The sequence below is a fragment of the Clinocottus analis genome, unplaced genomic scaffold (assembly GCF_023055335.1).
Source record: "Clinocottus analis isolate CAN_PGR_092001 unplaced genomic scaffold, fCliAna1.0.p SCAF_12, whole genome shotgun sequence".
NCBI lineage: Eukaryota > Metazoa > Chordata > Actinopteri > Perciformes > Cottidae > Clinocottus > Clinocottus analis.
This window is the reverse complement of record NW_027175843.1, coordinates 15,195,972-15,218,776: the sequence shown is the minus strand read 5'-3', so window position 1 is coordinate 15,218,776 and position 22,805 is coordinate 15,195,972. Positions and strand designations below refer to the sequence as shown.

The following is a 22,805-nucleotide window of genomic DNA, read 5'->3' as shown; positions in this document are numbered from 1 at the left end:
AAACATCTTTCTGGTCCTGCCTTTGCAATCATCATATTTTAAATAACCACCTGAGAAACACAAACACATACCTGAAGGAGTTTTGGTAATTTTCCATTAATTTACATGAAAAAGAAAAACGTGTAGGCCTTCATAATTTCCAAAATGTGTGTCCGTCGTATAAAGGAGAAAGACAATGATGAAAGAATAAATACATGTATAAACAACTCAATAGTCTTCAGATGAAGTATTTCCATCACTGTGTCATTTATTGTGAAAGGTCACAGGAAGTTTATTTCATAATTATTCTACTTAATAGGGCGTTTCTTCCGGTCTCTTGACTAAATTGAGACGTTAAAAATGCACTCACTGTGCTAGTATTTCCTCCCCTTATCAGTACAGTCTTTTGAAGCTCTGACGACATTTAAACCATGGCAGACAAAGTCGAGGTTAATCTAACAGGAGTCAAACAAAGTAAAGGCGTGTGGCTTGTTAAGGTTTGTTCACCCTTCACATTCAACCATTCGCCAACGGAAAATAACGTTGACGGTTGGCGTTATGCTAATTAAAAATGGCCGCGGCTAACATGAAACAATGTCCCCCTCCGTCGGAAATCACAATTTAATGGAAATTCATCGTCAAAGCTCTTATTGAAAAACAAGTAATTATTGTTTGTGTGTAAATATTTAACCGGCAAACTTAATGATACAAGTGACTTCCTTAAATTGTCATTTATCCCCCTCACTAGGTTCCCAAGTATTTATCTATGCAATGGGACAAAGCCACAGAAAAAGGAGAAGTTGGAAAGATCACCATTGAAAAGTATGTTGAGACGTTATAATACGTGTAGCTTAAATCCTGTCCTCATGATTATCAGTGATGGACACTCGTTTTTTCTGTCTTCCAATCGACCTGACAGGAAGCAAGGCAAAACAGAGGTGAGACCGCTTCATTATCATAGAAGTATTTTTTCTCCTCCCATTCACACTGCATGTATTGTATATTTTCGCACAGTTATTCACACATTATTTGTCATAGTTTCCCTTTTCCCCCTCAGTCTTTATTGTATCCCATCACTATTTGCTGCTTTGTTGAAAATACCTACTCACTGCGATCGATACAGTTTGATCATATCATAGTGGACCATATCTGATGATTCAAAGAGTTGGTTGTTAGTATGAGTAGTCAGCAAAATCTTGACTCGGCTGTGTTTCCCCAGGTATGTTTCAGCCTGAATGAGGATCTGACGTCCCTGGGCGCCTTGGGGGAGAAGGATGCATCACTGCAGGTCCCGAGAGATCACCCCTTCACTATGCACGCAGCGGGTGGGCAGACCATGGCCATCTTCAGCCAGAGCACAGGTCAGGCTTCAATTCAGCCCTTTCAGCCGTAGTCTTTGTGTTTCTCCTGTGCCAGATAATGGCACCTGAAACACATGCTTGATGGGGGCTGGAGGGTTCAAACTGAAATAGATTTGACAGTGTATGATTCCCGTGACGGTCCACAGGGAAGTGTGGTATGTGAGTTAAACGAAAGTCAATATCCTCCATGGATATCATCTCGGAATTTTACTGCATGTACTTGCAGATTACCTCGTGTTGAACAAGTTCAGCAAAAAATAGGGATGTTTGAAATGGGTTTTAAGGGGAAACGTTCAGAATGAGGACGTTGCTGTTTCCCAGAAAAGGGACAAAATATATAAAAAGTTTGAATGTATTTTAGACTCAAGGCAGAGAGTTTGGGTACCCTTCTTTGCACCATGTTAAATATAAAGTTTTAGCTGTGCCTTTAGAAAATAGTGTCTTGATTTACCAAATTGATTTGTTTATTAAGCTGAAATCAGTTAGAACAATCCTAGACCCTTTTTGTTGACACCTAATAGATAAAAACCAACACTCACATGGCCTCATTACTCAGGATAGTGGCACATATGTATCTGTCCTCATAACATATGTATCTGTCCTCAGTTCTTCTAGTGCTTTAGGTTCTCTTGCTTTGAAAGAAAGCTGCTGTTGATGGATACAACATTGATTGTGCTGTAAAATTCATGCAAATGCAGTTGCTTATGATAAATGGAGGACGTTTGCTGCCAGGCATGATGTGTCATACATAATACATGAGCCAGAAGGATTTGCAGGGATTTGCATCAGCCCTGCTTAAAAATAGCTGCAACTGTATGGTTCTATGTCTCTGAGCATGTGACCTCGTAAATTACAGTAGATTAGGGTGTTATTTTGTATGTGTGATTATTTTTTTGATTACATCCTTTGTCTGACCAATAAAACTAAGTCATCATAAATTAAATTAGTCTATGAAGGAAGGCAGTCAAAACGGAAAATAAAAAAATACAATTCAAAAAGGAATGAAAAAAATGTTTAATTGCCTCTGGAAATGAATGCAATGCCATAATTCAGTGATAACTTTAATTTAGGGAGATTGTAAATAACTAGCAGGGTGCAGGCTGTTGAAATCAGTAAAATGTCAAAAGCAATTCTGTACCTCACAGGGTGCCAGTGCTCTGTAACACTAAAATGACTGCTTCTCACTGTAAAAGGTTTAAGGGTGCTTCTTGACATCAAAACAAAAAGCACATTTTGAGTATAATCCAATCGTGAGCAAAGTGATGTGATGTTTAATGCTTGAATATTGACTGGATGGCAAGTTGCCAAAGTTTAAGCCACGATAGAAAGTGTGAACCAAATTGAGCATTAAATAATTCTCCCATAAAATTTGGAGTGACAGGACTGAATATAACGAGCAGCAACAACCAGACATGTTGATGCAACAGGGAAGTTTCTTGTTGATGAAATATTCTCAACAAAAAAAATGTACCGATAAAATGTGCTGATATTCAAACCCTCCAGCAGAATCATAGGTTAGTGTTGATGAGATGGGAAGGTATTGCAGAGAACCTTGAGTAGTTCAGAATCAGCGCCAAAAAAAAGTATGAACAAATTTATTGACAGACAATTATGGTGCAGAACAATCATGGTTCAGTAGGCAAATCCATTAGGTTCACATGATCAAGGCCTGTCCTCGAACTAAAAGTAGAGACACATTCATGGTTGCTCTTGTTTAATATTGTATTGATTCTTGTGGATGGCAGTGACGGTAGATGTTTTATTTTGCTTTCTTTCCCCAAGCTTTCTTTCCCCAACTGAGTAAAGAGTAACAGTTTGTCTCCTGTGTTTGGCTGGAAGAGTCTGCTGGTGCTGAACTGTGACGCCTATGGGTGGATATAGATTCTTCTTCTTGTTCTTGTTCTTGTTCTTGTTCTTGTTCTTCTTCTTCTTCTTGTTCTTGTTCTTCTTCTTCTTCTTTGTGTTTTTAGTTTTTGTTCTACTGTGACAATATCAGGGTCTTGTCCAGGTTGCATATTGTCAAAGTGGATCAATAAGCCAGCCCACTAAATAGGTTTTCTTTCAGTAGTGAATTTGATCCTACTTCTACACAGACAAGAGTAAAGACTCATCAAATGAAATCCCTGTTAAGCTTTCGAGGCGCACGTTTGTACAAGGACCAAAGGGAATTTAACATGAATGATCTCATTGATTTAATTCCTGACTAATAGCCAAGACAAACAGGAAAACATGAAAATAATTTTCTCATTAAGCAGCTGAGCAGACGGTACAACAAGATACAGGCAGACCTTGGAGGACATGGATTAGATTATTTCTGTTAGCAGCTGAGGACATGGCAAGAGAAATATCACAACTCACTTGGTAGTCGAAGAATAATAGTGGAGCTCTTTGGATTTGGTATCTCGAATTGAGTCCAATCATACAATAGACAAGCTAACTCGGAACTAATTAAGTTGTGGATGTAGTGAAAATGAAAGCAAAGACGGAAAAAAAAAATATTGAAAAGTGCACCTTCTGTATAAATTATTCAGGCCACAGAAACTAATCAGTTCCTGTAAAATGTGCTGGACAAATGTAGCCTTTAGTATTTGGAGTCAGATATCATTATGCAATCCTTTTTAAAATGTTTTTATTGAACCTCGTAAAGAGCAATATATGTACGATACACACTTCAGGTGAGTGTAATTTGATAAACACATTCTTTAGTTTTGAATTGCATAAAAAATGTTACTTTTACTAATACACTAATAAAATAACAGTAAAATCCTGCACTCTATTGAATTCTGAACATATTTTGTTACGATCATCTTCAGGGAAAGCTTTTTTATAGCTATCCTCGTTTTTTGTACATTCTATCAATGAGTCAACATAGTAATGGCTATTTTTGTAATTTATCACCCAAATCATTGTCTATACTAGTTTGATTCCAGGCTGGGTTCCTATTCCCTCTTTCCTTCGTCATGTCATTTCTTATACATCTCAATTGTTCGTGGTAAGTTACGACTAAATGTTAACCCTCATTGATTGAAGTGGGGTGGACAAATTGATATAAAACCAGTCAGTATGGCTCAATGCAGTTCAAAAGCATTGTAAATTGAAGGCAGTTCAGTTTCTGCAGCCAGTTCAGTTTCAACAAAAACTTTATTACTTTAAGTAAGGTATGATTTATTGCACGGCTGGTGTATTAGACCGCATTATCTATTGAACCGCCCAGATGAAAGAACCAAAAATTTCAGCATGTTAGTGCTGTAACGAAAGATGGTTTCTCATCAGCTACATCTCTGGTCTTTGTCAGGAAACTGACCCTTAGAACTTTAATGGAAATTGAAATAAAGATTTCTCTCTATCAGGGTGCATCCTACAGCCACAGGGTTTATTATATCACCACCCTCGTGCACTTTAGATTCACCCACACTTGCTTCTATAATACCTCCTACATGTGATAATGGATTTTTCTCTTTTTTTTTTAGCAACACTAGTATAATTATTAAAGCTTTGGGCTTCTATACAAATGTCCGAAAGAATTATCAGTGTAACATTCATGCCTTTGAGAATGTGAAAACATGGCATTCAGGGGGTGTAGAAGAAAAAGAAACTTGTTTTTTTCTTGAATGTGTCAGTGCTCCAGATGGCTGGCTTGACTATGAAAGTGCACTGAAAACAAGAAGGATAATGTCCTCTGAGATGTGGTGGTGTGTAGTCTCTATAGTCTCTATTCACCTGACCGACACTCGACTCCACCCCCACTCGCCCACGAGAAGGTGTACTGTATGACACGGTCGCCCACTCACTTTTGCAGTCTCGCTCTCACACTCACACACATACACAGCAGCTTTCCAGACTCACTGTTTCATACTTTTTCATCACACCTACTCAAAGTTCATTGATTCTTGACACCTTGGACAGAGCAGGTCTTCTGAAAAATATGTGCGAAATCTAGTAAAATATAGTATCAACCATCAGCAACCTTTTACTTGTAAAATAAAAATTGTATGTGGAAAAGATACGGGTCGATATAAAAAAAACTTTTCATGTTGAAATTATTCTGGCCAAAACAGGATAATATTTTTATTACTACATAGGATATGCTTAAAACCAACAAAACATCCTTTTTCCCAGAAATCGTAATTCAGAAATCAGAAATCGTAATTCAAACATAACATAACAAAACAAAATGTAATCCAGCCAGCCATGTAGTTTCTAATCCCTATAATCCAAACATCTCAGGCTGTATTGCTCATTCCTCCACCTTTGTCAAGTCTTCACTGAGCCAACAACAGCAATAGGTTGCTATTGGTGACTGCTGATGATGGATACATGCACAAATGGTGTCTGACATGGCTTTTGCACTGTAAGGCTGCTGGCTAACTGTTCCTCCATTATTTCCTCCCCTCGTTGTTCTGCTTTGTTCTGGCAAGGATCAGGTATTGATTAAGAGGTTGCTAAGCAACAGGCTTAGTTGCCACAGAAGCGTGCAGTGGAGAACAGAAAGCCAGATGTAATGTACTGCTGTGTTACCGTATGGCTTTTTCTTCAGCTGCCTCTGCGAAGCATTGCAATCCTTGAGTCCTTTTAGAAGTAGCTCAAGACCGCAGAACAGAGCATATGCATTTGATTAAAATCTTAAATGCACAAGCATGTGTCCAAAGAGAACCGAACGGGAAGCCGAGCAGGAGTAAAATACTTTCAGAACCCTTTACAATTTTGTAAACTTAAACTTAAATACAGTGTGTGTTATATATCACACGGCTTGGAAAAAGTCACCAACTTTTACACCACTGACAAAGACTCCAACCCGGAAACACCACGAGAACCACAGCAGACCTTTTCAAAGAGTCGAAATGTAGACTGGAGTCAGTCTCAAATATAAAATGTGGATATGCAATAATGTTTGCGTAGTTTGTTAGAAAAAGATAACTATTGATTGTCCTGTTGCGTTGTTTATTCGAATTCCCTGTTGTGTAGTAGCATCATGCTCAAAACCTTTGGAACAACACACTGCTGGATCCTGTGCAGACTGTCGTAGGAGTTCTCATTGAAGGAGTATGTCTGGCTTGGCTTTGTAGTTTCATTCCAAAAGTGTGGCTCATGAATCGCTGAGGGTTTAAAGAGGAATATCTCTTGACTGGATACCTCTTGAAAAGCATGAGTTTGTAGTCAGACGACGCTAACGCATGATTCCAGGACTATATTTGACTTCATTCACAGGGATTTGGCCGTCACACAATATGAGTAGTGGGCATTCATCAGCTCCTCTCTCGCTTTGCTGCACGTTGTGCAGTAACAGCTGTGTGGTTGGGCTGTTTCCATGGCCGACATCACTGAGAAGTCTTGATGTTTTGTTGGAGTTAAGGCTGTGTGCTGCCTACTTCATCCAATCGGAGGCTTTTAAAGTTCGTGCTGTCTGACAGCTCAAAGCCTCTTGGGCATTCTCTCCGTCGGAGCTGTTTGAAGCTGTCGGCTCGCTCCTGTTGCACTGCTCTTGGCTCTCTCTCTTGTTCTCTCACACTCCATTTCCAAAATACGAGATTCGTAGATATTGATTGAAATGAATATCTAGCTTTGAAGATTTATAACAGTTTTTACTATAAAATTGCATTACAAACATACATTATTGTCAAGCTTAAAGGCTCTTTATATACAGTATTCAGAGCATTAATTTAGGAGAAAACAGTTAATTACTTTTTTAAGTTATCGTATAGTGATGTCGACCTGAGCAGAGAATGAAGGGGCTCTCCCTCTGGTAATGTATATGTGTGTGTATATATATATATATATATATATATATATGTATATATATATATATATATATATATATATATATATATATATATATATATATATGGTCTTAATATCCAATGTGTCATTATCACTAGAATTACACTTACTAACCCGTTAAAAGGACAGGCTTTTACTAACTGGACCTTTAAAAACTCCATATTGCATTTTAGTGTAAAACATCTGGTTTGAATCATCTCTATGATGGGTGATACATGTTTACACCACAAACGTCACCTGTCTCTTTGAATCAATGAAATGTAGGAAATATGTTTTTTTTTTTTTTCCAGTACCCAGAGGGCATACTTGTCTATTTAAATTGGGCAGATGGTTTTGTTGCAGTGCTATCAATGAGTAAGTAATGCGCTGCATTTTACCTAAATTTAGGGATTCAAATGTATTGTTTGCACCCCACAGGTTCCTAAAAAAGAAAAATATGCAGATCTCACATTTGCTTCCCCCTGTAGTCACAAAGAAGCAGGGGGCTGAACAATTGTGACTCAAGGCCTGCTATTCTTCTCAGAGATGCATGTTCGTTGTTTCCCAAGGTGAAAATAGGAGAGTGAGCCAGCTATTGTTTTTGCAAGATAAATGTCATCTCTGTTCTCGTTTCTGTTTTGCCTCTTGAAATGAAGGTCTGTCCACACCCTGCTGTGCTCCCACACAAACGACGCATGAAAACCAGAATAATTATAGGGGGCTAAAGCGTGATGCAATATGAGGTCCTGTCAGTAGGTTGGTGAAAGACTGAAAAGGTTATAGAAGAGTACATTGTAAGAAGATAAGGAGGAAGAAGCCTATTAAAATCATCTTTTCTTTGAAGTTGCAGATGTCTCTGTCATGACCCGTGCTGCTGTGTCTTCAGAGCATATGATGTTGAATGTAGTAAATGACGCAAGAGAGCGAGGACTGCTATGGACCATGATCAAATGTAGGGGTTCAACTGGTCATAAAACGCACAGTTTCGATTGTATCCCGGTTTTGGTTATGGATTTGGATAAGCAGAAAAAAAAGTGAGCAAGTTTAAGTTTTTTTTTCTTTGCCACCGATACAAATTGCTCGTTTCCGAAAAGTCATATCGGTTGATACAGATTTAGTTTTGTTATAGCAGCTGGTATCTAAGGTCTTTACTTACTTACAACAAAGTAAAATGATTTTGTTAATGACAATAATACATTATTTAGTTAATTAGCAATAAGCCTATTAGGAATATTCTGGTTAATAATCAACAAGGGTCCATTTCCCCATTTTTCAAATGCTGGGTTTTTAGATTCTCACTCTCTGTAACTTTGGTTTTACAGCTGACATTTCAGCAATTCATCTTTTTTTATCGGAGAGAGTTGAACAGCTTGTTCTGTTATTTTCCGCCCATTACTGCTGCATTTTAAATGAGGAGTCCAATTTACTCCAAATGCTTCCCAGACTTGCACCGGTGGGTTATTCGAAGTGGATCACCGAGTGCCTTTGTAGGGAGTCGTGCACACTGACGCATCCAAATTATTTTGTTATTGTTAGACCAGTGCATGAGCAGGCTGCATTGTGTCTCTTCATTAAACGTTTAATAATAGCCATAAAGTGTTGTCCACATCTGATATGATGGCAGTTCCTCCACACAGGTTACACACTCCATATGCTTGTATTACTTATGTGTGAGATGTCTGAGAAAGAAAATCCTTTCGTGTTGTGTGGGAGGATTTTACTCAACAGTAACAAAACTTGCTTCACTCTGCCTTTTTTTTTTTTAAAAAAAAGGAGGCTGCTCACCCACCATTAGTCTGTCTGTCTGTCAGTGGAGAGTTGCTGTTTTGCATTGTCCAAATGAGGACTAAGCTGAATATGTTGTGCGCCGATTGTCATGCCCTAGTACTCTCCAATGGAGCAGTGATGCCTTGAAGGAAAGTACAACTGTAAGGTTGTATGACTAATGCTGCTCACTGTATGTCAGGCTCTGTGCACAGTTTAGGTGTGAGACTTACAGCAGTCTCCAGTTAGTCATAATTCAGGTTTGACAGACAGGTGGGAGACACGGTTTAAAAGAGGAAATGCAAAACTTTTTCACACATTTAAATTGGTCATAGTATCCTTTTTGAGAAACAAATATATGGTAGTGTGCAGATAAATATTCACACTTACTAAATGTTGTCTTTTTTTGCAGCCACATATTTCTATCCACTTACTACTTGGCAGGTGTATGGTCGGCTCAACCATTTGAAGGGCTGTGGGGTAAATGTTTGCTATATTTATAAACAACCCACCCACTCCCTCTCACACTACTGTGCTTTGCAGGGTGACTCTACCCTGTGCTTCATTAAGTACAGTGCATAAAGCAGACAACCCATGGCTGCTTCAATGTTTACTCATAGATGCAGTAACTAACCAGTACTCCTCCATTATATACTGCATAGCCCCAGTTTTTTTAGTATGTCAGACAATTGCATGTCATGTTGAATTCACAGCCTAATGACAACCTACATGCTCCTCTTTTACAGGCCTTCTATCATCTGTTGAGATCATCTGGTTTGTTGTGTCTGGTTAAACCGGATGTTAGCACGGTTTGTTTGGAATGTTGTGACAACTGTCAACTACTGCGGACCAGACCAAACAACTGCTACGAGGATGCTTGAAAAAGGTGTAGTTAAACCTCCAAGCAAACTCGAAGCAGACTAAACTTGCAATTTGTCTTTTTTTATGTTTGGGAAACATCGCCCTTAGAGACAGAAATTATTGGTTAAAAACAATACGTCTTTCACAACATCTCTGTACAAATATTGATTTAAATGACTATATTTACACACTGTAACACACACACAGAAACATGGACACACACCAAGTACGTTGATTACTATTTTCACACTCGCAGTAGGAAAGTGGAGGGCAGGTTGGCTCTGACTCGCTCTCTGCTGAGATCCTCCTCACGTCTTCTCTCTTTCTGATCTGACTGGGTTCCAGCTTCGGTTTTCCTGGTTTCTTTCTGTTTGTACTTAATTTATCATAGAGCTCAAATTTAATGAAATCATTCTGTCAATGAATCATTTAAGAAATATTTAAAGCAGCAATGCCATAAATTATGCTTTTCTTTGTCTTATTAGATAGAAAACTGAATACTGACAAAACAAAGAATGTGAGGAAATTGCAACAGACATTTTCTATCAACATCTGATTATTAAATGACATTATGCTGTTAGTTGAATTAACAGTGAATGGCCTTTTTTTCTGTCCAATTTAGACAAACCATACAGATTGAACATGTTTGTAGAAATATCCTGAAAAAAGGTAACTGCACTGGGAACAAGTAGATTTATTTTACTTCACTGGTAGAATGTTTTTAGTCTTCAGGGCTGAAATTGAAACTAAAGAATTTTTTTTTACACCATGAGGAAGTAGTACAGTTCACAGGGGACATTGTTCAAAAAGAAAAAAAACATTTGTATGAAAGAGCGAGGCTTTAAAAATATCAAAATGATTTAGTATGTGAAAAGCTATTCTTTGTACTAACTGTTTTGTTGTGCCCACCTCTGCCTCATCTCTTTTTCTTTGTAACTGAATAATGGTTTGCTGCTGCCTCTTTTGTCTGAGCTGAGAGTGGAAGTGAAAGGGTCTAACCTCCCCTCCTCCTCTTCATCACCCTGTCTCTTTCTCCCAATCCTCATCCCCCTACTTTGCCATCGCTTCTCTTTATGTCGTTGAAAGATACTTTTCCGAGGTATGTTGTATGTCATTTTTCTGACTGAGAAGCACCACACTCTCTGTCTCTGTGTGTGTGTGTGTGTCTGTGTGTTGAGTTTGCCTGGCAACAGGTGAAAAGACTGAGATGAGACGGTTGATAGTAGTGCGGTTTGAGCTTTTCTCACTGCTGTTACCGCCTCTCTCCTCTTCCTTCTGCCGGCACCTCCTGCCGCCCTCATCATCACAAGCTGCCTTTTGATGAGGCGTGGATCACTTTGACCCAGCGACTAATAAGTAAAGCAGTCACCATCATAAAAAATGTATGAAGCTGATCTGCAATTAAAAAAAAAAAATGTTAGATGTTGTTGACATTAAAGTATTGGTGCCAAGTGTGACATCTAAACGGCCCAGGTTTAATGGGTTTATCTCCTCTTGCGTGTCTCCACATTGAATTTGTCATTATGTGTGCATTGTAGGTTTTGTTGGTGTTTGTGAGGAGTTGGCGGTGGAAGAAATTTGCCCGATGTCAGAGGTTGATGTGGGTGTATGAGTCATGACGGGGGTAGTGGCGGCTGGTCCTACGGTTTGACGACATTGCTTGCTGGAGCAGATGGTTTTCGTCACCATAGAGGGGGGAGCACAGTTAGCGGTACAGCAAGGGATGCTGTTCATTTAAAAGTGACTGATTGTCTGTATGCTCAGTAACTCTAAGGGGTGTTCAAGGCAGCTCTGTATAGTTACAGTTTTAAGCAGAAAGAGGCCACTTGTTTTTACAAATGTCTCTCTTCAAGAATATAGTCTGGAGGAGATGAATGCATATTAATGATCAGAGCTATTCAATTTAAACATTTCCACTCCCACAAGTTTCCATAAATGGATCATGACGTATCCTTGCTTCACATTGTTTGGATTGAAATCAGGCGAGATTTTCCTGCATTTGCTTTGGCACCGGCAACATTGGGCACTGCCAAACCAGCTTTTTTGTCCACATACACATTCATAACACACAAGCTTTTTTTGTTGACTTATAATGTGTGGTAGATCAACCAAATTATTATTTTTTTACTGCTCTAAAGAACTTAAAGGCCTTAAATTATGGGATATGTAGGATACTTCATTTGTGGAGCTTGAGTTATACTAGATGAAGACTTATATGAAGGATATCTTAGCCTCTGCTATATTGATTTTGGGGTTGAGACCCAAGATCATACAAGTGTGAATCCCACACTGTGGCACATTCCCATACACATTCCCACTGCAGAGAACAAATTAAGATTCCTCTTCATTCACCTTTTTTATTGCTGCATACTGTATATGTATATACGAGAAATGTATTGATACAACAATTAATAGGTGTTGCAGAGGTGAATTAAATGCTTTGGAATTTCCTTTGTTTTTCAATAAGAAGTCGCAGTATGATTCTGTTCCTTCTGTTATGTTAACAAATGTATCAGACTATGCATTAAAAATTTAATCTGTTATTAATAATCACTCGTTTACAATCCTTCTTTTTACTTGATAAAATCGAAACGATGTTAAGTCATCTTGTCAACCATTCCACATTATAGAGGTGGGAGAATACTTCCACGAAGAGAAAGTCAACTTTGTCCCCATTTTGTTCATATGAACTAGTTCATTGAGGTTGTCATAAGCTCAGGGCATTGCTGTATCACCTTGAAGAGGGAGGGTCTCGTTATGAAAAAGACATGATATTCTTCCAGTAATTCAACTCATATTGAGCAGTTAATAGCAGAATGTATCTCACAGACTGACCTACTTTAAAAATCAAATGTCTTTACTGGAACTGGGAAGCTTTGAAGCGACTCCCCCTCAGGCTTCTGCGGGCATGAAGTTGCTGCACTGTAGTTGCCGCCAGCCAGTACAACGTACTGTCATTACAGCAGGCGGTGTGAATGTGTGAGCAGAGCTGTTTTGATTAAATTGCTGATTTACAATGTGTGGCATTATTATTGTATGATGACATTGTTAGGTTATAATTGTTTGACTGTTTTTGAGTAGACGTTCATTGCAAAGGCATCAACTATATAAGACTTAAAGATTAACTTTACACCATGCTGAAAAACATAGTTTCATCTATCTCCGCTGGTTAACTGTTAGTCTGCTGCACCTCTGATCACCCTCAGTGTCGCTCAGTGCGGTCAGCTGTGTTGCAACAGTGATTTCAAGATGTGCGGACCACACCCTTAGGACACTGCACAAAGTGAGAACTCCCGCTGACGTGAAGGTGGTTTTTAACAGTCAGGAGCGCTGACTGTTGTTTGTTTCTCTAAGTTGTAGTCATCGGTAGCAATAATTACTTCAGGATCATCGATACTAATAGCTGCTGGACCATGCACAAATAAGATATATTTTAATTTGTGCCTCTATCTAGTTTATTTGTTTATTGTGGTTTGACCATGCAGAATTGCATTATTTTTGTAACACACACATTTTAGCTATTTATACCAATTGTACATCTCATAAACCACACAGTATCCAGAGTGTGTTGCATCTACTTAAACATTTTGACAACACACTTTACATGAGGAAGCTATAGATATTATGAATTTCTATCAATTCTAAATTGAAATGTATAGTTTTTTACTGTAAATAAGCCAACAGAAATATCTGGCTCCGTCTATTCTCATCTCTGAGGGACACAAGATATGACATTTTATAATCGTTCATAATGTGTCTCTAATTAGCTTCTTGTAAGCCCTTAAAATGACAAACATATGTGTTAAAATTGAGGGATAATCTTTTTTAAAGGTCTCTTCAGTTTTGTAGGTTTCTGTGGTGGAAAATCCTCCAGGCGTTGATTGATTTAAAGCTACTTTCAAACTGAATTATTTAAAGTGGAACATGAACTGATGTGGAAGCAGCCACCCAGGAGTATGACATCTGCCAATGCTCTGACAACTAATATGTGTATACACAAAGAATATGCTGCACTTCGAGTGCATGTTTTTGTTCCTGTGATCCTTTAATGTTCTGCACACCTCGTAGATTGCTCTGGACATGTAAAGCAGTGTTTATCACATGCAGAGGCGTGTTAAAGGAATAATTACATGCATAGAAAATGTTCTAGTTTGCTAAAGCTGAAAGTGTGAGCCAATCGAGGGTGTCTCTCCCACTCATTTTTAATTAAATTTTTCAGAAGATTCAGGAAATTCAACAGAAATAATGCTTTTGCCTGCCCCAGTATTTACAAATCAAACAGTGTACAGACTGTATTTAATGTAAGTCAAGATTTAATGTTAATCTTTATATCTTGGATGCAAGAAAAATCGACGTGACATCAGAAATGTACTGGGACACTGTCAGAGTGGCTGCCTGATATTTGACAGTCTTTCAACACCAAGCAATAACTCAATCATTACATGGTACACAGACTTTTGTAGATACACTTACCAACCGTTTCAGTGTCACGTTTATTTGTAAAATGGTCACATTGAAAAGTAATAGGCATTGTTGTGGCACTAACTTTACAGCACTAACAAACACACAGTTTATTTAGTGCACATGCATCATGCTAGAGTCAAAGCCCTTACGATAATCACGGTTCTTTGCACTTAAACTCAACCTGTCCGTGTGAACTGAGAAGCAGTTTGTGTTGCTTCAGTGTAATTTTGGATGTGATGTTTGTTATTCCATCCAAAAAACAAACTCAATGCACTGTGGTTTTTTTCTCCAGGCTCCCAAAGAGGCTAATAAACTAAACACAAGCTATTAAACCAACTAAACACAGCAGCACACACAGTGTATAGCTACACACACAGGCACAGACTGTAGTAAAAGCTGAATGGCACACCAGTGCACATCATGGTTGGTTTTAAAGGCTTTTGCAGCTGTTGACGTAGCAGCAGAAGCAGTTCATGTGCAGAGACAACTCCACTGATGACGCTGTCGATGTTCAGCCTCTTCGTTTGATTCCTCCGTCTTCTCTATGGAAAGATTCTCTGTTGGCTTGTCTTCCATATTACAGAGTTGTATATCATGTGATATCCTATCAAAAGCTATTTGGATATCATAACTGCTAAGTTGATCTGGATAATTCTGAACTATGTGAATACAAGCTTCTAAAGCGGTGTCAAGGTTGATGATTCACCCTCTGTTACCCCAAACTTATGAAATCCTGTTTGTAAGCCAGCATTGTGTAGTAAAGATATAAACACTGTCCTGCGAGACAGTCCCAACCCACTTGTTCTCCTCCCACCCAATGACACATCACAGCTCAGCACATGTTACAAATTCTTCAAGCCAATATCTTACGTTAGCGGGGTGGGTATGTAATCAGGCACTACTCTTTTCCCTCTCGGTCTCCTTCATCCCTCCTCTCTCCAGCTGTTTTCCTTCATCCTACTTGACAAAGTGCAGGGCCTCAGCCGTCACCACAGAGCCTTTGCTGCTGTCGAGGCTGGTGACCAGCTTGAAGCCTGATTTTAGCGCCAGCATCACTGTCTCTAGTTTCAGACAGTCAAGCGTGCACAAGAATGTGCTATCCTCCTTCAGTACGAGACGCGAGCCCGGCTCCGACTTAATGAAGTGTCGGAACTGGATCACGTTGGACGACACCACGAATTCTTCCGGAAAGCCGTCCAGGCGGCTCTTGGAGATCTGCACCAGCCGCCCTTTCACCTTGTCGATGAAGGTGGAGTCACTGCAGTACACCTTGAGGCCCTGCGACCTCTCATGGCTGTCCGTCATCTCTAAGAAGGCGGCCTCCCGCTGGGCTGCCCTCTGACTTTCCCAGTCAATCACAGCTTCCACCAGTTCACTCAGACGGTAAAAATCAGCCTCCCGTCGCAAGAGCCCTGCCTCCCGGAAGTCGTCAGGCAGCTGGAGCTCTCCAGTTCGGAGGTAGTTGAGCACATGGCGAAAGACTGGACCATCTCTATCAATAAAGGGGTTGCCCATGGAATCGGTGTGCTGAACCGGCTTCTTACCGTTGGCCAGCTCTTCGAGAAAAGAACCCTGTTGTTTGACAAGGGTGGTCCGATGGGCGGTGTACAGGAACCCCCCTACATTGATGGTGATGGTACCTGAAGAGGGCTTCTTGAAGCTCTTGCTGGGCTGCAGCAGGTCCGGGTTGATGTGCCTCAGTTCACTTTCCATCCTTCTGAGGTTCCATTCCATTCTCCAGTCACCTTCTCCAGCCTCGATCCAGCCGCCTCAGAGCTGGTGTGTCTGCAGCACAAATCAAGCCCTTCTCTTTTGGATCTGTCTGTGTGAGTCTGTGCTGCTGCTGGGAAAATGAGAAGGTGTTGTCAGCTGTCGGATAGTGAGAGTGAATGTGTTTGAGAGTGTGTGATGGTGGATGGTTGAGTGCTGTCTGGCAGCGGAGCTGCAGTGAACTGGGAGCTGAAAACAGACTGGCTCTGTGTGCTGCTCAGTGTCCCTCCTCCTCTCTCTCTCTCTCTCTCTCTCTCTCTCTCTCTCTCTCTCTCTCTCTCTCTCTCTCTCTCTCTCTCTCTCTCTCTCTCTCTCTCTCTCTCTCCCTCTCTCTTCCTCTCTCTCTGGAAGTGGGTGGGCAGACAGCGTCACATTCAGGGAGGAGAGAGAGGGATATGAGAGCAAACAGAAGAGCACGGACTCCAGAAGCTCTTTCTTACTTGCTTTCCTGGATTATCGTTTATAAAAAGGTGCTGAGCTGTAACACTAACACACATACACATACATACACCCACGCGCATACACACCCACACACGCACGCGCATACACACAGATACACTTTCTCAACAGATGGAGTGGTGGTGGTGGGGGGAGGACAGGGGGGTTGCTTCCATCATTTTTGTGGTGTGAAATTGTCTCTGCTTGTTTGAGTCAGAATATGAAACTCCTTTTGCAGCCTAATCCATCTGGGTGCTACATGTGAACGGGGATCTATTTTGAAAAGAAGTCCATTTCTTTCAGTTTCATTTCTGGTTGAGACAGGGAGAAGTAGGCTGTGAGCCTTACTTATGTAAATAAAAACAGGGAATAAATGTATATATTATCCATGCATATCCTGTTTTTTTTCTTGCTAGGTAACAAGCAGTACTCTGTCTATGCGAAGGTTGCCTGTGCATTGATAGATTTTGTTTGTGGGTGTGTGTTTGTGTGTGCGTGTGTGGGTGTGTGTGGGTGTCTGCTTTTCTTTGGAGGAAATGGACCAATTACAGTCAATGGGGGTCTGGTCGTGGAGGAACGGTTATGAATTGACTCTTGCTTTGGCCTCGAAAGCAGTAGAAAATGACACAACACTAATTCAAAATGTACAAACACTCTGCACAAACGTTCTGTTTATGCTGCATTCTGACCCCAACAGCAATTCAGTTTAATTCAATTTTTTTTTTAAATTTTTTGGATTGCACCACTGAGGCTATGCTGTCAATTTGCATGATTTATCAGCACAGATAGATAGATAGAAAAATTGTATTAATCCCCAGTGGAAAAACAACAATAGACTCATACAGACAACAGCAGACAAAAAACACAAACACCAGATGGAATGCCATGAAACAATGACCAACATAGAAAGATGCTAAATTGAAATCTAAAAACCACAACTCAAGGTGTTCATTAAAAGATCAGATAGCTGCCGGGACCAAAAACCGTCTCAGTCGTTCATTCGAACACTTTGGCATCCTGAATCGCTCACTGAATGAACTTCTGAGAACTTTAAAAACACAAGTGTAGTGCATGGCTTTCCGAAGAAACAATCGTTTTTAATTTGGCCCTTGATCTCTTTTCCAAAGTGTCCGGAGGAAAGCCAATCACTGAGCCAGCCTTTCTGATCATCTTATTGATCCTGTTTTTTATCATCCGCAGAATACCTGCTTTGTGGCAGTAGTCGTCACTGCATACCATTTGGCTTGTCTGGAATGTTTATTGACGGACTACTGCTTATTCACACATTTTGCTGAAGATTACTTGGATGTACTGAACATTACAGACACCAGTAGCAAGGTACTGGGATGATTAATTAGATTTAGGGCTGCAATTATTTTGTTATTACTAATTATTTTTTTAAATCATTAAAAAATTGTGTGGTCGACAAAACACCCAAACATTGTGAAAGAAGTCCATCCCATTTTTTCTTAGTCCAAGGTGTCTTTACAATTATTATTTTACCCAACCATAATTTAAAACCCCAAAGATATTCATTTTATTAACATAAAAGACAGCAAATACTCACATTGAAGATGCTGTAACCAGTAAATTATTTGCTCTTGAAACGATTGAGATAGATTATCTCAATGGTCGCTAATTTATTTTTGATCAATTAGTCAACTAATTTTTTCAGCTCTAGTTAAATAAGATATCAAAAAGATAATGCCAATTACATTTTTGCTTTTATTGGGTATAATGATACACACTACAGTAACAGTTATAAATGGGTACAGAGTAAAAGAAGGTGTTATACACTTACCCTAAATTCAAATTGTATATAATATAATTTCAAGAAAACATATACGTATATGAACCGCATCCATATATAGTAACAGCATTAATACTCCGACCAGAACCTTTTGTGCATCATGAAAAGCTGAAAAATTGAAGAAATGTATCCAGCAAGAGTGACCCTTGTTCAGTACCTTAGTGGACAACTGAAAACAGGTCCTACATACTGTGATAGTGACTCTACAAAGGAGCTGGATGACTTTTCCACTTCTCCACACTGACCTTTGAGACATCAGAGCTTTGTGCAACTACCAAACATCGATGGGTGTATGCTACTCTTACTAGTGCTTTGGTGTTAGTTTGTTGTTTGATTACTATTTATTGTATTCCTCAGGCCATCATTGTTTCCCTACCAAGGGCCAGCGCTTACTTAGCAAACAGTTGGATGTGGTGCATTGTGTTCGAGACATGTGCACTGCCGGGGATGCTCAGATTCACCCTCATAGCAGTCACACAATCCGGCCTTTTTCAAAATCAGTGGGATTACACTTGAAGCCACTTGTCAGCAGTTTAACATGCAAATTAGATGTAGGACTGAAGGTCTCTGTTGCATGCACTTGTTAATTTAGCAATACAAAGAAAAAAGAAAAAAATATATAATTCTCTGGGCCGATATTTAATACTTAAAATACACTTCATGCTCCAAAGAGAATTTAGTATTTAGTAGTGGTACAACAGGCTTCAACTGCCCTTGTGCTAATTATATAATGGATCATGACCAAAACCATGTTGTACAAAACACATCTCAGAAGGTGCACTTTGTCTCTGCACTGGACATGAATAGGGCCATAGCACTTCATATTTGTCAACATTAGAGACTTCATTAGCACTATAAATTAGCTTTAAGTCCAAATAAATGTGATGGACAACTAGGCTGAGTCTTTCCCAAACTTGATGTGAGCAGTTTGATATGTTTTGGCTCAGATCACTTGTATACATGTATCTATGCTTGTCTGTGTGCGAGAGCATAAAAAACATTCAAGTTTTTAATTAAATGGATCAGACAATCATGGAAATAATCCCTGCTCTTTTACAAACTAATTTAAAATAAAGTGATGGCACTTTGTTGACTGCAAAATCTCAGGTGTTTTACATTTGTGCAACAGGTTGTTACACCTCAGAGTTAGGGTTGGAAGTGCATTTCAGAGGAATTGGTAGGAGATTCAAGTTAAACTGAAACAATTAAATTCAAACACGGCGGGTTTACGGCTCTCTATCTATGTTTATTCGGGAGAAGATCCCAGAGTGACAGCTCACTCTTTTTGCTGCGATTTTCTAATCATAAACGATTAGTGGTATCATCATCAACAACACTCAATTGGAATTGCAAACGAGGCCAAGATGCAGCAGAGAGGATTGTGGGAGGTTTGACCTGCTTTCTTCTGTTCATTAAAACTGGCTCATCGAGGACGACCGTTATCTTCAAAGTCAGTGAGAATCTGTTTGTCACAGCTGTTGTGTCTCTCTATCAAACTACAGCTCAGGATGTTCCAAATTTAATTCCAAAATTTCTGTGGGCCAGGAATCTCCGTCCCTTTTTTAAAGGTAGTGAATTATTCATAGAGCTGCTCCAAGAGCTTGCGGTTAACATGGCATCACGGACTGCTTTGAAGCTGGCCTGGCAACCACTTAAAATAGGGTCTTATATGAGCTCAGAGCTGTTGATCTCTTGCTTTATTCCTTATGGAAGTCTACTGTATATAGGCTTTGTGTGTCTGATGGCTCAAACTGATCATTTCATTTCTTTCAGTGTAGCAATATTGTCATATAGACTTTACTAATTACTTTGTATCTTACGCACTTAATATTTACACATGAAATCTCTAGTGACCTCCAACCATATGGGAAATAAAACAACTTGAACAGGGATATAGGATAAACAATCAAAGTCATTGACGCAGGAGACCTGGAAAGTCATACATGTTGCCAGAGGTTAAATACAGTGACAAGTTGTTTCAAGTGTTAAACCCGTCCCTCGAACACAGATTGCATGGCCAGTCTGATGGTCGGTGCATCATTTTGGACCAAAGATTCCGACTAACTAGTCGATCCTTTTTTAAATGTCCTCCTCCTTAGATTGACGATTGCACTCATTTAATATTTTCATTTGTAGTCAAATACCTGAAAAACTGAAAAAGGTGGTCCAGGTTATATTATACTACACAATAGGTATCTAAATCATCATAAATAAAGTGAGAATAATTTAGTAAAAAATTGTGATTTAGACATTCACATTATGTAACACACAGCCACATCATACACATCATACATGAAACATTTTAAAAAACATTTTAAAAAATTGCTCAGTAGTCTTCATTATTTTCTTCCTGTTTTAAGGGTGAGAAATGGATTTAAAGTAATCTAATAAACTAAGGATTAAATTATTTACAGTTGTTTTTTCTGCAACTTGCTCTTTGGATCCACTTGTTGCATATGGATGCTGCTAGTCTATGTACAATCAAAACAAGTGGGCTGAGTACAGTTACAGACATCAGATAATCACTTCAAAGTTAATGAATGAAATCATTACATTTCCTTAATGAAGCAGCCTGTGGGCTTGGTAGAAATGAGCTCTAATGGAAAATTATATTTGGAGATCCAATCAGTGAGTTCACCCTCCTCATTTTTTGCTTGCTTGTTGTCATCATTTGTAGACAACTCTGTCTGACATGTATTGAGATTAAGTTATGTCAATGTACTTAGAAAATGTACACATGCATTGCTTTATAAATGTGATTGAAAGACATGCATTTTTCTGTCTATCGATTTATGTATTATCAAAATTAGTGCACAGTTTCAAAGTGAATTAGCAAAGTTTCACCAATTGTGTTGCATTCACAAGGTTTTTCCAACAAGACTAGAACAGCTATTATACACAACCATTATCCTTTTTATATCAGCGATATCTTTAACTCACCGCACAAACATGTAATCCATCGATATGAGAAAGGTAGAATGCATTTACATTGATCATACTCAACAGACTTTAGAAAGGCTTTATTAATAATGATTAACATGACAAGCGCAGGGAAATAAAATATGTAAATGCATCTTTTGAACTCTATTATTGGTGCTCACTACTGAGCTACAGTCGACCTGGGCTACACAATACTAAAACAGTGTCTAAATGACATTTTATTATTCATATTGTTTTCTCAAAATAGGTAATTTTCTCCATAAAGTTCATTTAATTGACAAGTGCAGTCCAGTTGTCCTTTTGTTGGAGAGTTTACCTGAAGCCATTTTCATGTAATGACTTTCCTGCTACCAGCCAAAAATATCTCATACATTCAATAATAGCCTAATTTTACGGGTAATCCATACAGATGCAACAGCATTTTAATTCATGGCAAGATAGCATATTGTCAATGTTTTAGAGAACCCCTAACAATTCACAAATCTTGTATTCAAGGAAGCGATCACACCTTCGTAAAGGAGACGCCCTGACTACTGTAGTTCACATCCTGCCTGACGGCCACCATGCCTCAGCTCTGAGACAAGAGTGTGTTGTTTTAGAGAAGCAAAGAAATCGTACAAACAAGTCTTATAAGAGAGTGATCTCGGAGCGGAGAGAGCCAGGGTCACAGGCATAGCCTGAGGCAAAGTAACTGAAGTAGCTTATGCAATTCGTCAGATCGTGTGTGTGTGTGTGTGTGTGTGTGTGTGCGTGTGCGTGTGTGTGTGTGTGTGTGTGTGTGTGTGTGTGCGTGTGTATTATTTTTGTAGACACTGAAAAAAGCCTAAGGTTAGTCACCCTTCCAAATAAAAAAGGGATAACTGTTACGCTGCAACAGTTTTACAGTACTGAAGAGCAGCGTCTATAGAGCATGCTGATGAAGGTCTTTGACCGACATTTTTCTATTTATTTATGTACATATTTATAACATTTATTTATTTACTAGTGTAATATATAGGTTGGTGTGTTGAAAAGGGTAGTTAATCCATGGACATGATGGAGGCCTGGTGGGCGGCGAGCTGTTTGTTGTGTTTAACATTAGGAAGGTCAGAGCTTTCAGGAAAAAGCCTGAGAGCAGATGGAGGTAAGCGATGAGCATGAGGGGGTGGACAAGTGACCTCCTCACCCTCTCAGCTGTCTCTCTCCTCCTACTGTCTTCAATCAACTCCTTTCCACTTCTCTACTCTTTAAGAATTAGCTTAGTGCAATACCTTGTCATGTCTTAAATGTAGTTATTACAGCTCTTTCCTTTTCCATCTAACTATTTATTCATGTTTTCCTAATTTGCTTTTTGTTAAACTGCCTATTAAGTTTTTTTTATTCAGGAATATGATTCTTATAATAAAATGAGGTTGCATAATCCTGAAGCTGATCTCTTTATTATTATGGCAAACTTCAATAAGCTTCTACTCTACTGGAGTAACTGACTGTATTGACTTAAATGTTGTAGCTTTACAGAGAATATGCCAATCATCAGTCGGCATTAGATTTAGGAGCAACTTTTGTTGTTTAGTTTTTTTGACTTGATTGCACATTTGAACTTTGGAGACAGAAGTTTGTTCTGAAAGAGCAACACTTGATGTTCACTGGATGCAACGTGGTCATAGTTTCGCTCTGTTGTG

At 39.1% G+C, this 22,805-nt stretch overlaps 2 protein-coding genes across 3 annotated transcripts in view; one reads left to right on the top strand and one right to left on the bottom strand.

Annotated features, from left to right (window-relative positions):
* Window positions 1-296: 296 nt before the first annotated feature.
* Window positions 297-22,805, top strand: part of LOC137782776 (general transcription factor IIF subunit 2-like) — a 33,002-nt gene continuing 10,493 nt past the window's right edge. Inside the window, exons 1-4 of one of the 2 annotated variants that reach the window (XM_068572390.1) lie at window positions 297-476; window positions 728-801; window positions 899-917; window positions 1,199-1,340. In XM_068572390.1, coding sequence (XP_068428491.1) covers window positions 411-476; window positions 728-801; window positions 899-917; window positions 1,199-1,340 — 301 coding nt within the window. In that variant the 5' untranslated portion in view covers window positions 297-410. Of the gene's footprint in view, window positions 477-513; window positions 641-727; window positions 802-898; window positions 918-1,198; window positions 1,341-22,805 lie in introns of those variants that run through there. The other variant, XM_068572391.1, reaches the window with a different exon arrangement.
* kctd4 (potassium channel tetramerization domain containing 4) lies at window positions 13,199-16,177 on the bottom strand. Its single transcript, XM_068572389.1, has one exon. The coding sequence runs from the start codon at window positions 15,918-15,920 to the stop codon at window positions 15,144-15,146; it is 777 nt and encodes a 258-aa protein (XP_068428490.1). The 5' UTR covers window positions 15,921-16,177; the 3' UTR covers window positions 13,199-15,143.

Coding starts and splice junctions, on each gene's coding strand:
- kctd4 (XM_068572389.1), bottom strand. CDS start 15,920: ATGGAATGGAACCTCAGAAGGATGGAAAGTGAACTGAGGCACATCAAC.